We start from the raw sequence: 13,991 nt of genomic DNA, 5'->3' as shown, positions 1-13,991 counted from the left end.
TGTATATTCAAGAATCAATGCGATTGAATTAATTAGCATGAAAAGTTTTGAAACGTACTTGTAACCAAAAAAGAGTGTGCATATTTGTATGAGCTGTACTTGGGTGCAATGCAATTACACACCATACATGTGATATCGTGTGGCATTAACACGCCCTTACCACAATTGTGTGTATGTAGTAATTAAGGTCAATTAACATGTAAAACAATTAAAATAATCTCTTTATATTTGGTAAGGAGGGAGAGTTAACTATGGTTTCAATTTTTCCAATAGTTTCCGGGCCTCAATAAATCCACCCAGCGGTCCCAAAGATGTGTATTTCACTGTTTTCCACCTGCTTTTTTTTTTTTTGAAAAAAGATGTTAATGATTCAAATGGTTTTTACTTACACAACCCTTTTCTGAATTGGAAGCTATTATTATTAATCATCATCATCATCAGAAGGAAAATAAAATAATATGGTGCACACACACACACACCTGGATACATATGGAAGCGCCAAACAATGAAGGTGGAGATGATTTACACTGTTGAAGGGAGGCTGATGAAAACCAAATCTGTTTAAGGGAATTTAAAAGAGATGATGATGATGATGATGATGATGATGATGATGAGCAAGATTGAACTCAAAGTGAATTTTAATTTTTTAATTATAGATATATGAAATTGGTACCTACCTGTATTGAGTCGAATTAGGTGCATCTCTCTGTAGCAGTGTCTGCCCCACATTTAACATATGACTGACTGACCGGAAATGAAGAAAAATCAGTATATATATATATATATATATATATATATATATATATATATATATATATATATATATATATATATATATATATATATAAGAAAAAGAAGAATGAGCCTACCCAAAGAATAGTCTTCTGTCCTTCTGCGGAGGCTCTTAACCGTTGCAATGTGCTCCACCGGAATCACCAAGTAATGTCTATTTTTAAATAAATAAACAAAAATTATGTCAAAAGATTACTTTGTTGATTATTTAGTGGAAACAAAAAACCAATTTCAAGTGCGCCACATAAGATGCCACGTGTCTTCCATGTGGACATAGTGTAATCAAACCTGTTCTACCTGGTATATATGTCACAATCACAATGCATGGTATAATAATAAATATAAAAAAAAACATCAACTTATGAAAAAAAATGACTGGGCAGCACTCTAATGGTCATATGTGACATAGACATATCAGCTCACAGGTTGCATGCCAAAGCAGTGGCGGACGCATAACATTTTCGTAGGGGTGACACTAAATTTTTTTTTTCCAAATAAATCTATATTAGTAGTGTCACTCATGTTTTAAGTCGGTGCACCCAATAGAAAAAACATTAAAAAAAAAAAAAAATTACACTACGTGCCGGCGTCGGAGCAGTGACCCGGGACCCCTGGGGCACCACTAAGGTCCGCCACTGTGCCAAAGACAAATCAAATTACTCAAGTCCAAGAAATTAAAGGCAAAGGTCCACCTAATTAAGTTTATATGGAACTGAATACTCTTACAGACTTGTGCACTTTCTATTTCTATTTCTATTCTAATGGAAGAAAGATCACCAAATTACATTTCTCATATAAAGAGGTCCAAAGCTTGAACATCTAACAAGATGTTCATTCTCAAGCACAAGATAGAAGAAACCCTAAATATAATGTATATGCTCTGCTCTGCTGAATAATGGGTACATAAAGTAGGCTACTTTTAGTATTGACTCACCAGTAAAATATGTGTCACAGTTATGGAACAGCTCAGCTCATAAAACAGAAATTCACATTCCAAACCTAAAAAGCATGAATGGTGATTGATTATAAGTTAATACATTTAGTTATAATACCAAAGGTTTTTGAATGTTACTCATCATTATCATAGCTAGCTAGGTCAACCAAAAATGAACCTGAATACCTGATGCCAGAACTGCATACAAGCAAAAAATAAACGCCATTCATCACACTCAACTAAAAACTATATTTCATTATCTAGGTTCAAGGTCTTACATATCTTATCGAGATCACCTTTCAAAACCCATTTAACCCTTATTCTCTAAAATCTAAATCTTCAACCAATAGATTGTTACTCGATTAAAAAACAATAAAAATACAGATTGCACTACACTACACTCATTCTTAACTCTAGTGCTCACATATTCATAAAATCAATGCTATACCAAGAAAACACTTGTTCTAAGCCTGCTTTCAAAAATTCACTCTGTTAATGAAGCAAAATCAAACCCTAACGCAAACAAACAAATGAATAATGAGATCAAATGATAGATTCACAAAGAGTAATAATGTGTAACATGCGATCTGATCATACGCATACGCATAGTCCAAATCAAATTGAGTACCAAAAACAACTTTCAACCTAAATTACTGAAATTTGAGGAAAATCCAAATTAAATTGAGTACCTAAAAGCTGAAGGATTAATGTCTTGAAACGCTACAACCTTTTCATCCTGCACAAATCAAAAAGGTCACATATCAAATAACAAGTAAATTATCGAAATCAAGGAACATAAATATCAATATCAAAAACTGCCAGTTAGCGAGAGAGGCCAGACCGTGTGGAGGAGGGTAGTGGTGGTGGAATTGTGAACAATCTGACAGAAGATGCAGGAAGGAGAGGCAGCCATTCCCGCCATTATCCGCCCGCCCCGATGTTTAGGTTCGCTCTCTTTCTTCAGGCGGATCCTCCTATAAATTAGAATAGAGGAATGTACAATTAGGCCATCAATCTTTAACCTTTTTGTAAACTCGGTCCATGACATTTAAAATTTACCGATTTTGCTCAAAACTTAGATCCTTTTCTTAAAGCTTTCAATCCAGTATCATAAAAATATAGAACTTCATTTAGAGAGTACATTTGTGGCATTAAAAATTATTATAAATAGTGATAGCACTTTTTCTAAAAAGAAATCTTTAAAAAATAAATAAAATAAAAAAAGTTTATATTTAAAGACATTTTTATAAATCTCATTATTATTATTTGAAATCCCTACAACTTTTCATCTTATAATATTTAACGGATTGATTAATTAAAATATTTTTACTAGATAAGTTAAAATTAGCAAGAGGCTTGGCCATGGTGCTTAGGCTAGATGGAGTGGTAACACTTCTAGCACATTACCACATCATTTTTTTTGAGTATCACGTCATTTTTTGTCTTAGCACCTAATTTTTAGCATTTCATAGCGAGCGGTAACACTGCTAGCACTCCATTTAATCAAAAATATGAAATTTGGTGAAAAAATGATTGGATCCCATGAATAAGATAGCAGCCAATCACATGCAAGCATCATTCCCTCTCTCCTCTCGCCAAGCCCTTAACGACCTTCATCTAGCGAGCCCCCTAGCGAGTGCTAGGGGCTGGTGTTCTAGCTCCTTGGCGACCCTTAGTGACCGTGCTTGGCGATTCGACTCCATCCAGTCTTATAGTAAGATATGCAACTTTCTAGAATCTAAATTTTAAAGGAAGGTTTACCTTCTTATTTTTGTTGAAAAAATTGAGAAGAACGTATCTGTTAGACTTATTAATGAGAAACCAACACTAAAGTTTTTCTATGTTGATAAAGACAAATTCTTGAATTCAAACTTCACAAGATTTTGAAATTTAAAGACATGTTAATGATACCGTGGAGTTGGCAACTAAATTTATATACCAATAATGGGTGGAGTTAAGGTGGTCGAATGTTTTGTTTTTTTTTTCTAAAGTAATCGTCTATAACCTTTAAAACCGTTTTATTAAAAAAAACAGGTTTAATTATTTTAACATGCATGTGTGGATCTAACAGGGGCTTCCCCTCTTGTGGGCTTGGGGACTGGGGAGTGGAGTTTTCACTGTGAGACAATCTGCCTTAAAAGTTGCATCAAACAAAGTGGCAAAACATGAGAAAGCGTGCATGGAAAATCAACACACGTTTATACCCTTTGCATTTGATATTTTCGGTTTCCTTGCGCCAGAAGCTATGGAGCTACTCAATAGAATACAAAGGGTCATGCATAATAATGTTATGACTCCAAGATATATAGATGTTGTTTATAAAAAAATTAGTTTTGCCATCTAAAAAGGGGTTGTGACACAGCTTGTTGCTCGTTTACCCACAACGTCTATGTAAACTTTTGTTATGAATTTGGTAATGAAAAAAACCAAAATGATATGGGCTGAAAAAAATTGTGTATAGAACTCAAACTAGGCTCAAATGGATCGTTTCAGCTACATATATCATGCATATAAAGTGCCTTACTAATTCCATCTGCATGGAAAGTACCTGGTAGTATTGAGACTGTAACTACAAAAAAATGTCATTTAATGGCACAAAAAAAATGCCACAAAAATCAAAAAAGTGTCACTAAAGACTTCTTTAAGAATGAGTGACACAAAAAAAATGTCACTAGAAGTGCTACGACTAAAGCCTTTTGATGGCACTTTTTTGGGTTGCCGCTACAAACTTATAGACTTTTAATGACACTTTTTATTTGCCATTGTATGTATAAAAAATATTTTATGGCACAAATTTTGTATCCATAAAAACTATTGCTTTTTTAAAATCCAACCATTTTAATGACAATTTTCACCATAAAAATAACATTATCAAACTAAAAGTCACTATACATATTCATCATACTAACCTTTTTAACTAAACTAATTATTTACAAATTCAATTTTTGTGGATTGATTTTATTGGGTATTATATCGAACACATGGTATGCATTTCAATAAAGATCAATTATAACACATACTTACCATTTAACTATTGCCAATATACAAACCATTAGATATCATATCAATTAGAAGTAATGAAATTGTAATTAATTTAATGATAGAGCACAGGAAAAGGAACAAACAATTAAAACAAATGACTGAAACAATAAATTACTTTTAATACCTTTATTTTTCTTAAACGTGTATATAACTTCACAACAAGTATTGCAACAGGATCAATAATGAAGAAAATTTGAAGTGCATCAGAGTTCAAAATTAGTAATTTCAAGTTGAGCATTAAAGGGTAAAAACAGGAGTACTACATACCTGCTGATGATGAAGATAACTGTTGATGGAGAAAATCACAGGAGAGAAAAACGCAGCGAGAAGAAGAAAAAACGCAGCAAGAAGATCGACGGTTTCACCTGTACGTAGAGACTAAAATCAGTTGAAGGTTAATATTCGACAAACTGAGATCAACTGAACGTTAGTAGGTGGGGACAAACCCGACTAAAGGTGATAAACGTACCTGAATTTTGACCTAGGTTTGCATGAAATCGATTGAAGATGAGGAAAAGAATATTATTCAATTCACAGGGGGGTGCCGGGTGTTCTGAATTTTGACCTAGGTTTGCTTGAAATCGATTGAAGATGAGGAAAAGAATATTATTCAATTCACCAGGGGGGTGCCGGGTGTTCTGAATTTTGACCTAGGTTTGCTTGAAATCGATTGAAGATGAGGGAAGCAAGAATATGATTGCCGGGTGTTCTGCCCCAATCTTTTTTAAGTTGCAACTACATTATTCACAAGAAAAAAGAAAAGCCCACTTATAAAAATGAGCCCACGTGAGTTAATTAACTTTGTTTAATCCCCTACCATTCTTTTAAAAAACAATTATTTTATATATATTAGTTGTAAGACCATGTATTATATGGGTTTATTTAAAGAAAAATTAAATATAAAATTCTAAACATTAAGAACATTAAGAACTTTGAATTTATAAGAAAAATAAAAAAATATTGAATTATAAAAATTAACGTATTTTATTTCTTTTTTAAATTTAAACAAATAATTTAGATAAGTAAATAAAAGAAACTAATAAAACTTTAACTTGATAATTTTGAAATTTAAAGGAAAGTTTATTAATGAAATTGATATGCATTTATTAGTACATTTAATATTATGTGAAATTTAATAAAATGGAAAAACCATGTGGAATAAAATTTAATTTAAAATTACTATAAAATTATATGTGGCAAAATGAATAAGAATATGACATGTGGCAAAAAGATCCTTATTTATTAGAGTATATATATATATATATATATATATATATATATATATATATATATATATATATATAAAGCCCACGTGAGTTAATTAACTTTGTTTAAGTCCCTACCATTCTTTTAAAAAACAATTATTTTATATATCTATTTATATATCTTATAAAGCTAATTAATATATATATATATATATATATATATATATATATATATATATATAGAGAGAGAGAGAGAGAGAGAGAGAGAGAGAATGAGTAGAGATTGAGAATTATGAGGCCCATCCTCCATGTTTATTTTTACAACCACCTCCTCACCATATATATTTTATTTAATTTGTCAATACCCATAGAAAAATGCATCCATTTGTTTAAAAAAAAGGTTTGTTGATCGACGCTTCATGCCTTCATCAAAGGGTTCGACTTCAAAGTGGCTAAATTTGTTTTTCGGCATCATTGTTACATCAAGCGATTTAAGGTCAATTTTATTTTTTATTGTATATTTTATTTACTGTTATTTGTAATTAATAATTTAATTATGGTTTTATAATTTGGTTTATTATAATTATAAATTTATAGGATAAATTATGAGAACGAAAAGAACCATCGATTCTTTTTTCAAACGAACAAAGGATGTACGTGACCATCAATTGCATCCGGTTAGTGATAATATTGAAGAGGATGTTCATAATACACAGCCACAACCTGATAGGAATAATAATATTGAAGAGCCCAATAATATTGAGCATGAAAAAAATAATATGTCAAATTCTTTGATTCGTGATCCAGGAGAACGACCTTCAATCTTAAGCTATCCACGTAACCAGCATAATGAGATTAGACGATTATATATTAAACTTGGACCATACCAACTTCAAAAAGTAAAGTATTCATTCAGTCCTAGTGGTCCAAGAGGATCTATTGCAGTTTTCAACAAGCTTAGTTCAAAAAAAATTGGTGGTTGGAATATTCTGAGAAAAAAGATGTTGCATTTTGCTTCCCTTATTTCCTTTTCAATAAAAAAAACCTATTGGAAAATTCGGGTCAGATACATTTACCATATCCGGGTTTAATGGAAAAAAGTAAATTATGGTAAAGATTGTGCTTTCATTGTACATGAAGGTAAGACTCCGGCCTCAACGCATAATTTTTCTGTTAGGTGCTATGAAGATCTAAAAAACCAGTTATGTCACATAGAGAATGTAATAGAGAAGCAAACGACTCAACAAGTTATGGACAATAGACTACGCCTTAAAGTTTCTATTGAAGCCATTAAATGGCTCCCGTTTCAAGGATGTGCTTTAATAGGTCATGATGAACGACCTAACTCAAGAAATCAAGGGAATTTTCTTGAATTAATAAAGTTCCTTGCTTCTTATAACAAGACTGTTGTTGATGTTATGTTAGAAAATGCTCCTCAAAATGCAAAGTACACATCACTAGATATCCAAAAAGAAATATTACATGTTTTAGCTACAAATGTACAAAAAGCAATTCGTGATGAAATCGGGATGTCAAAATTTTGTTTAATAGTTGACGAGTCTCAAGATGAATCTAAGAAAGAGCAAATGGCTATTGTTGTGAGATTTTTTGACCAAGATGGGCATGTCAAAGAAAGATTTTTGGACTTAATTCGTGTTAATGATACAACTTCATTGACCTTGAAAAATGAGATACTATGTTCTTTATCTTATCATAAACTTAGTGTTCAAGATATTCGGGGTCAAGGATATGATGGGGCTAGTAACATGCGTGGAGAATGGAATGGGTTGCAAGCTTTATTATTAAAGGAATGTCCATACGCTTATTACATACATTGTTTTGCACATCAACTACAATTGACTCTAATTGCAGCGTCTAAAGATGTGACTGAGGTACATAACTTCTTTAAAAACCTTAAAGTTTGTAGTTAATGTCATATCTTCTTCTTCTTCCAAACGTAATGATCAATTGCAAGATGCTTTAATTATTGAAATTTCTCATTTAACTGAGGTTGGAGAAATTGAGAGTGGAAAAGGCATAAATCAAATACAAACATTGTAGAGGCATGGAGATACTAGGTGGAGCTCTCATTTCAAATCAATATGCAGTTTGATGAGATTTTTTGGTCCATCTTGTGTAGTATTGAATGACATTGCTATAAAAGGTTCTACATCTTCTCAAAGATGTGATGCAGCATATGCACTTACACATGCATTATCATTCGATTTTGTCATTGTTATGCACATGATGAAAGAAATAATCGGGATAATTAACAAGCTTTTCCAAACTTTACAACAAAAATCTATTGATATTGTTAATGCTTTATCCTTGGTTTCTACAACAAAAATATTGATTCAAAAGTTAAGAGATGAAGGTTAGTAATCGCTTTTGGACCAAGTGGTTTCTTTTTGTGAGAAAAAAGCATATATGTCCCTAACATAAATGAAACTTATAGATATGTAATTCGCCAACGTTATAAAAAAGACAATATAACCATAGAGCATCACTACCGAGTTAAAGTATTTATTGCTGCTATTGATAGTCAGTTGCAAGAGTTGAACTCTAGATTTAATGAGTCTGCAACAGAGCTCCTCCGTCTCAGTGTTATGCTAGATCCAAGAAAATCCTTAAATGTTGAGGATATATGTAAATTGGCAACATCATATTATCATATGAACTTTACAGAGCAAGAAAGGAATTTGTTGAAACATGAGTTACAACATTATGAACTAGATGTGCAAAATCACCCACAACTAAAAAATTATTCTACAATTTCTGAGTTGTGTAGAGGCCTACATGAAACAGGAAAGTCAGGTATTTATCCTTTGCTTGATGGATTGATTCGTCTTATTCTACTGCGAAATCTGAAAGAGCATTTTCAGCAATGAAAATTGTGAAAACACGACTTCGAAATACCATGAATGATGATTTTCTTAAAATTTGTTTGCTTGTTAACATCGAGAGAGAGATTGTTGATACATTTCCTACGGATGATATTATAGATGATTTTTATTCCATTAAACAAAGACGAGCACAACTTAAAATGCATAAGGTACTATTTCTTATGTTTATATATATATTTTAATTTTCTAAAATGAACCATATGTATCTATGTTATAATTACTTATTTTAATATTTGCAAGTTAATGGATGAATATGAATCAATGTTTTTAGTTAGCTGAAAACGTTTGAAAATTGAGGCTAATGGAGACAAGTTTTTAATTCTTTGTCATTTTTTTAAAAATTTAGACTTATTACTTTATGCAGGTATAACATTATATTTTAATATATGATTACGATGTGAGCCTCCTTAATCTTAAATCTTGGCTCCGCCCCCGATTCAGTTAAACTCTGATTTCAACTATAAGGAGGGAGAATGAATTTTCAACGGAGGGAATAGAAAAGTCGCTGGATTTCAATTTTCAACGGGGAGGGAAGCTAGGTTTTCGTTGGAGAGAAAAGAAAAGAGGAAATTGAATATTTTGATGGAGGGAGTGAGCTTTTTGTCTAAATTACGCATCATTCTACACAAAATGCCACTAAAAGTGTTTATTTCTTTTATGGCATATGAAAAGTGTCACTAAAAACTAAAATTAATGGCACAAAAATCCAAACTAAATGACTTTTTTTTAGTGTGTGCAAAGCAGCCAAGTTAAACTTCATATTCAATTTACCTTTTTTTCCTTCCCCATGATTGACTCCGCTTTATTGTAAGTCCATAACATTCTTAAAAGAATACAGAAATCGAAATCGATTCTCATGAGCCATGATTAAATAGAAGAAGGTGGATTAAAAAACCAGTGGTACAAATTAATCAACAACATTAAAAGTCGCTAAAAAAAAGCATAATATTCATAAATAATACTAACTAATTAAGCAACTCACATTGCACAAATAATTGACACAACAATGGTACCAAACAATAAGGAGGTAATAGGGTAGGGGTAGAGAGCATTTGCAGGCGAGGTAGGTGCCATTGCTATCGTTTTTGGTGTTGGTGTTGGTGTAGTCATCGGATACTTCTTGAGGACTCTGACATCCAGCTTTTGCCCAGCTTTGCAGTGGCCCGGAAAACTGCAAATAAAGTAGTAATGGCCGGGTCCCTTTATTCTGAATGAATCATTCCCTGTTTCATATGTTTTTACACCCACACGTGCGTTGCTGCTGATGTTGCATAACCGGTAACCCATCTGGTTCACTTGCACCACATTATGGCTCGCTGGGTCATAATGGAACCCTACATAATGTTTAATCATATTATTACATATTCTTTTTTTTTTATGGTATTGAAAAAAGGAGGGACTTACATAGAGTATCACCAACATGAAACTTCTTTGAAGACGCCCATTTGGAGTAACTTGTATTAACAGGAGTAGTCCAACCATCTGAATCCCCAACGTTATACACTTCGGTCATCACTCCTTTGATCATCATTATTAACACAAAACGAAGCATCATTCTTACCCGCTTTACCATTTTTTTCTTTACACCAACTTGGGGTTTGTTAAATTCATACAAAAAAAGATGGTATAAGTTAGGAAGGAGTAGTGCACACATTGATTATGTGTATGGTTGTCATGTTATGATCATGATTTTTGTACTACTTTGTGCATTTGGTTGAAAGTAAGCTTCTTGTGTAACAATAACATACCCTTCTCATTTCTACCAAATCTTATATATTAGCCTTTTTAGTTACCTATGCAAACTGTTTAACCATTGTTTCTTTAACCCTTAAAAAGTTAAAATTAAGACACTATATTATTCAATCCAAAAAAGAATCATTATTTATATCACCAACACTTTATCCACATAGATATCATTTATTAATTCATCTCGTACCATAAAATGATTTTTAAACATTAAAAACCAGCATAGATTAAAAGTCCATACATAATATATTACATACATATTTGCTTTGGATACAAAACCAATTTGCAAGGAGAAAAGATGATTCCGATGTATATGGAATCAGTTATTACTTTGTAATGGCGGATGCCAATTTGAGATCAATATCTTCTTTTGCTTTTGAATCAAAAGGTTCATCGCCTATATAAAGATCCAAAATTGATCGGCATAAGAGTTGACTTTGGACGCTTCCTACTTCCTTCCCATCAACTACATGATTTGTTTGAACCAAGAACAATATTAATTAATACTGGTAAGCTATAAGCTATATATGAGTGTTTCTTTTTGACATACTGATAATTTATAGTATTTAAATATGTGAACTTACTACTGGTCCGGAGCACGTAGCCCTTTTCTTTTGAAAGGTCTATGATAGATCCACGTGGGATTTTGTATTCATCTTTAAACTGAGAAGTGAACCTGTCAAATCAAATATAAAAACGGCTTTTAAGTTTTAACTAAACAACATGTGAAAATGTAAAGAATATAAACAAAACATATAGACAGATTTTATCGTGTGATAAAAGTGGATGAAAAAAAGGCATACTTTTGAAGCAACTCCTTGTTATCAGATCCTCCAAATTTTTTTAATCTGTTTCCCACGGAATCCTCAAATGCATTACGAACAGATCGAATGCTGAGTTTTCCATAAACTATTTGTAGTCTAACAGTAACACTAACATCGCTTTCCATCAATTCTTGAGTGATGTTTTTCTGCTTTACTTCAGTGGTTGAAAGTGTTCCGTATTTCTCACTTAGAAAATTCTTGATATCACTATCATCCGCATACACACCTAAAATTAAAGGGCATTTTGATTTATTCTTTTGTCAATTTTAGATTACTTCAACCAATGTTTATGCAAAAATGCAACCAAACACTTATGAAAGTATTCTAATAAGCAAAGAAATGAATGTATAAGCGGGTAGGTTTTTCAGAGTACAATGCCTTAATAAGAAAAAAAAATTAAAAGCATGATGTTGTAATTAAAAAAAAAAGTAGGATAATATACTACACATATAAATGAAAGTATGTTGCTATTTTTTGTTTTCTCATTTCTACAATCAAACATTTATGGCTGGAAAGAATGGTTTTAGTGCTAACTGATTTGGTTTTTACATATTGCAAGAAAACTGAGTGTTTGGATGTGTTTTTAAAACTCTTTATTATAACTTAAAGTTACAACTCACAATTATCAGTTTCCAACTGTTTCTATAAAGTGAGTCAATTTACTTATATACCCTTATATCGTTGTTTTGCTGTTTTGCATTTCAAAACAATCATCCAAACACCCCTCAAAAAGTGGACGCCTGCCTTTTAAAGTTTTAATTGAATATCAATTTAAAATTTTGAAAAAGAGAACTGCAAATAACTGGTGCACTAATCTAGCTAAATGAGAACCAATAGGGAGTTCAGTGTTCTTTCTTAGGTTTCCGATCACTGAATTTGAAGTTGCGGAAAGAAACAAAGGGCATCGAAATTCATGTAAACACATTACTAATTGAGCAGAAAATTTCTAGAATTAGATTACCGAAGGCGTAAACATCGATGTTCTTCAGCCCAAACACAGCCTTTCTTCTCAATCCAATCCCTAGAAGCCCCTGAGAATCCTTCAAAACTGCCGGAAACGAAAATCCAGTCTTTGATTCGGTGACCACATCGCCGGAACCGTCGGAGAGAGATAGTGAACCCCATAGGGGAGAAGAGCGTGAGAAATTGGAAAGCAATGAGTTCAATGCGTTATGAAGAGATGGACTGGTAGTGTTTTGTGATAAGCAAATGCCAGCAGAAATGCCAGCGCCGATAGCGGCAGAGACGGCGACGGAGCAAGCGATATTTGCAGGTGAAAAGGCGCCGGAGGGGACGCGCGTTGTGGCGGGCTGAGAAAACGAGAATGGGAAGCGCAGAGACACCATTGTGTTCTCCGGCGAGTTTGATACTTTGATTGTTGTTTGTTGCCTTGTTGGCTCGAATTGATCGGTGGATTTGTTCACACTTCACATTACTTACTTATGGGCCTTGGTGGGCTTTTATTACCGACATCTTTTTGCTCTTTTACATCATCAAAATTCTAAGAAGATACCTAACCCCAATAGAAGGCTACGTTTATGCAAAGCTTTTCCAGTTTTTCTACTAAATTACAGAATGTTTTCAAACTTTAACCTTCGTGAATTTAGGATAAAATACTTTATAGCCTTAGTGATCTAAACGAAAATCGTAGTATATGTTAAACCGAGAGTGTGCATAAAAAAACGTCCAAATTTGACTTCGTATGAGGAAGTTATGATTTTTCTAAGATTTAGCATAGCAGTGCACAACTCGAAATTCGAATTTTAGATCGGCCGATTTTTAACCAAAAAAGTCTAAACGAGAAATGAATTTATCGTTAATATGAGTTCAACGATAAAAAGACAGTCGAAAACGGAGCTTGTATGCGAAAGATATGGACGAAACTTAGTCCTTACTCTTCGAACGCGGCGAATTCGATACAATTTTATAAATTTGAGATAGAGTGAGAATTAGCCGACGGGATCTAAATGAAAGTTGTAGTAGTCATAAATATCAACGCGTGGACATAAATAACGTCGATAATAGAGCTCGTATGCAAAAGATATGGACGAAACTTAGTCCCTACTCTTCGAGCGCAATAAATTCGATACAGTTTTGCAAATCAGAGATAGAATGAGAATTAGCCGACAAGGTCTAAATGAAAGTTGTAGTACTCGTAAATACCAACACGCGGATATAAAGAACGTAGAAAACAAAGCTCGTACGCGGAAGATACAGACGAAACTTATGGCCTACTCTACGAGAAAACCCCTGTAAATAAGAGATGAACTCTTCATATTTTCTTCACACCATAAGTCTTTCTTTCTCTCTCTAACTTCTCTCTAGACTCCCTAAACCCCCCTAAATCCTAGGAAACTTCCCTAGCGCTAGAAGAAAGCCCCGAAGCGCACAAAGGCTCCGAGAAAAAGAGTTTTTCGACTCAGAAACTCTGCTCTAGAGGAGCCCGGTTTTTAATAAAACTCCTTGTAAGTGAAATAAGTCTATCATATTTTACATATAGCTTATATTTAAATATAATATCATTATTATGAACCTGGAAATAAGA

The 13,991-nt window shown here is 32.9% G+C and overlaps 4 protein-coding genes across 7 annotated transcripts; 1 reads left to right on the top strand and 3 right to left on the bottom strand.

Moving 5' to 3' along the window:
* HINT4 (histidine triad nucleotide-binding 4) lies at window positions 1–5,493 on the bottom strand. Of its 4 annotated transcripts, none has more exons than XM_079004021.1 (8): window positions 5,238–5,493; window positions 5,036–5,146; window positions 2,568–2,700; window positions 2,416–2,462; window positions 870–946; window positions 678–744; window positions 480–557; window positions 1–337 (listed from the first exon to the last, which is right to left on the bottom strand). In XM_079004021.1, the coding sequence occupies exons 3-8, from the start codon at window positions 2,646–2,648 to the stop codon at window positions 250–252; spliced, it is 438 nt and encodes a 145-aa protein (XP_078860147.1). In that variant the 5' UTR covers window positions 2,649–2,700; window positions 5,036–5,146; window positions 5,238–5,493; the 3' UTR covers window positions 1–249. The 4 variants fall into 4 exon arrangements, with proteins under 4 accessions (XP_078860147.1, XP_078860146.1, XP_078860149.1 ...); XM_079004020.1 differs by having other exon boundaries at window positions 5,036–5,133; XM_079004022.1 differs by having other exon boundaries at window positions 59–334; window positions 5,036–5,133; window positions 5,238–5,491.
* A 1,085-nt stretch (window positions 5,494–6,578) lies between these two features.
* LOC145051161 (uncharacterized) lies at window positions 6,579–8,861 on the top strand. Its single transcript, XM_078999287.1, has 5 exons — window positions 6,579–6,810; window positions 7,114–7,865; window positions 7,984–8,008; window positions 8,114–8,347; window positions 8,659–8,861. The coding sequence occupies exons 1-5, from the start codon at window positions 6,579–6,581 to the stop codon at window positions 8,859–8,861; spliced, it is 1,446 nt and encodes a 481-aa protein (XP_078855413.1).
* A 993-nt stretch (window positions 8,862–9,854) lies between these two features.
* Window positions 9,855–10,407, bottom strand: LOC145051160 (mavicyanin-like). Its single transcript, XM_078999286.1, has 2 exons — window positions 10,281–10,407; window positions 9,855–10,210 (listed from the first exon to the last, which is right to left on the bottom strand). Exons 1-2 carry the CDS (start codon window positions 10,405–10,407, stop codon window positions 9,855–9,857), a joined length of 483 nt encoding a protein of 160 aa, XP_078855412.1.
* A 402-nt stretch (window positions 10,408–10,809) lies between these two features.
* FAP1 (Chalcone-flavanone isomerase family protein) lies at window positions 10,810–12,866 on the bottom strand. Its single transcript, XM_079004018.1, has 4 exons — window positions 12,408–12,866; window positions 11,426–11,672; window positions 11,207–11,298; window positions 10,810–11,088 (listed from the first exon to the last, which is right to left on the bottom strand). The coding sequence occupies exons 1-4, from the start codon at window positions 12,790–12,792 to the stop codon at window positions 10,949–10,951; spliced, it is 864 nt and encodes a 287-aa protein (XP_078860144.1). The 5' UTR covers window positions 12,793–12,866; the 3' UTR covers window positions 10,810–10,948.
* Window positions 12,867–13,991: the final 1,125 nt, after the last annotated feature.

This window comes from Lactuca serriola, chromosome 5 (assembly GCF_051521515.1).
Source record: "Lactuca serriola cultivar US96UC23 chromosome 5, Lser_US96UC23_V15, whole genome shotgun sequence".
NCBI classification, from domain to species: Eukaryota; Viridiplantae; Streptophyta; class Magnoliopsida; order Asterales; family Asteraceae; genus Lactuca; species Lactuca serriola.
This window is presented reverse-complemented; position numbering and strand designations above follow the sequence as displayed.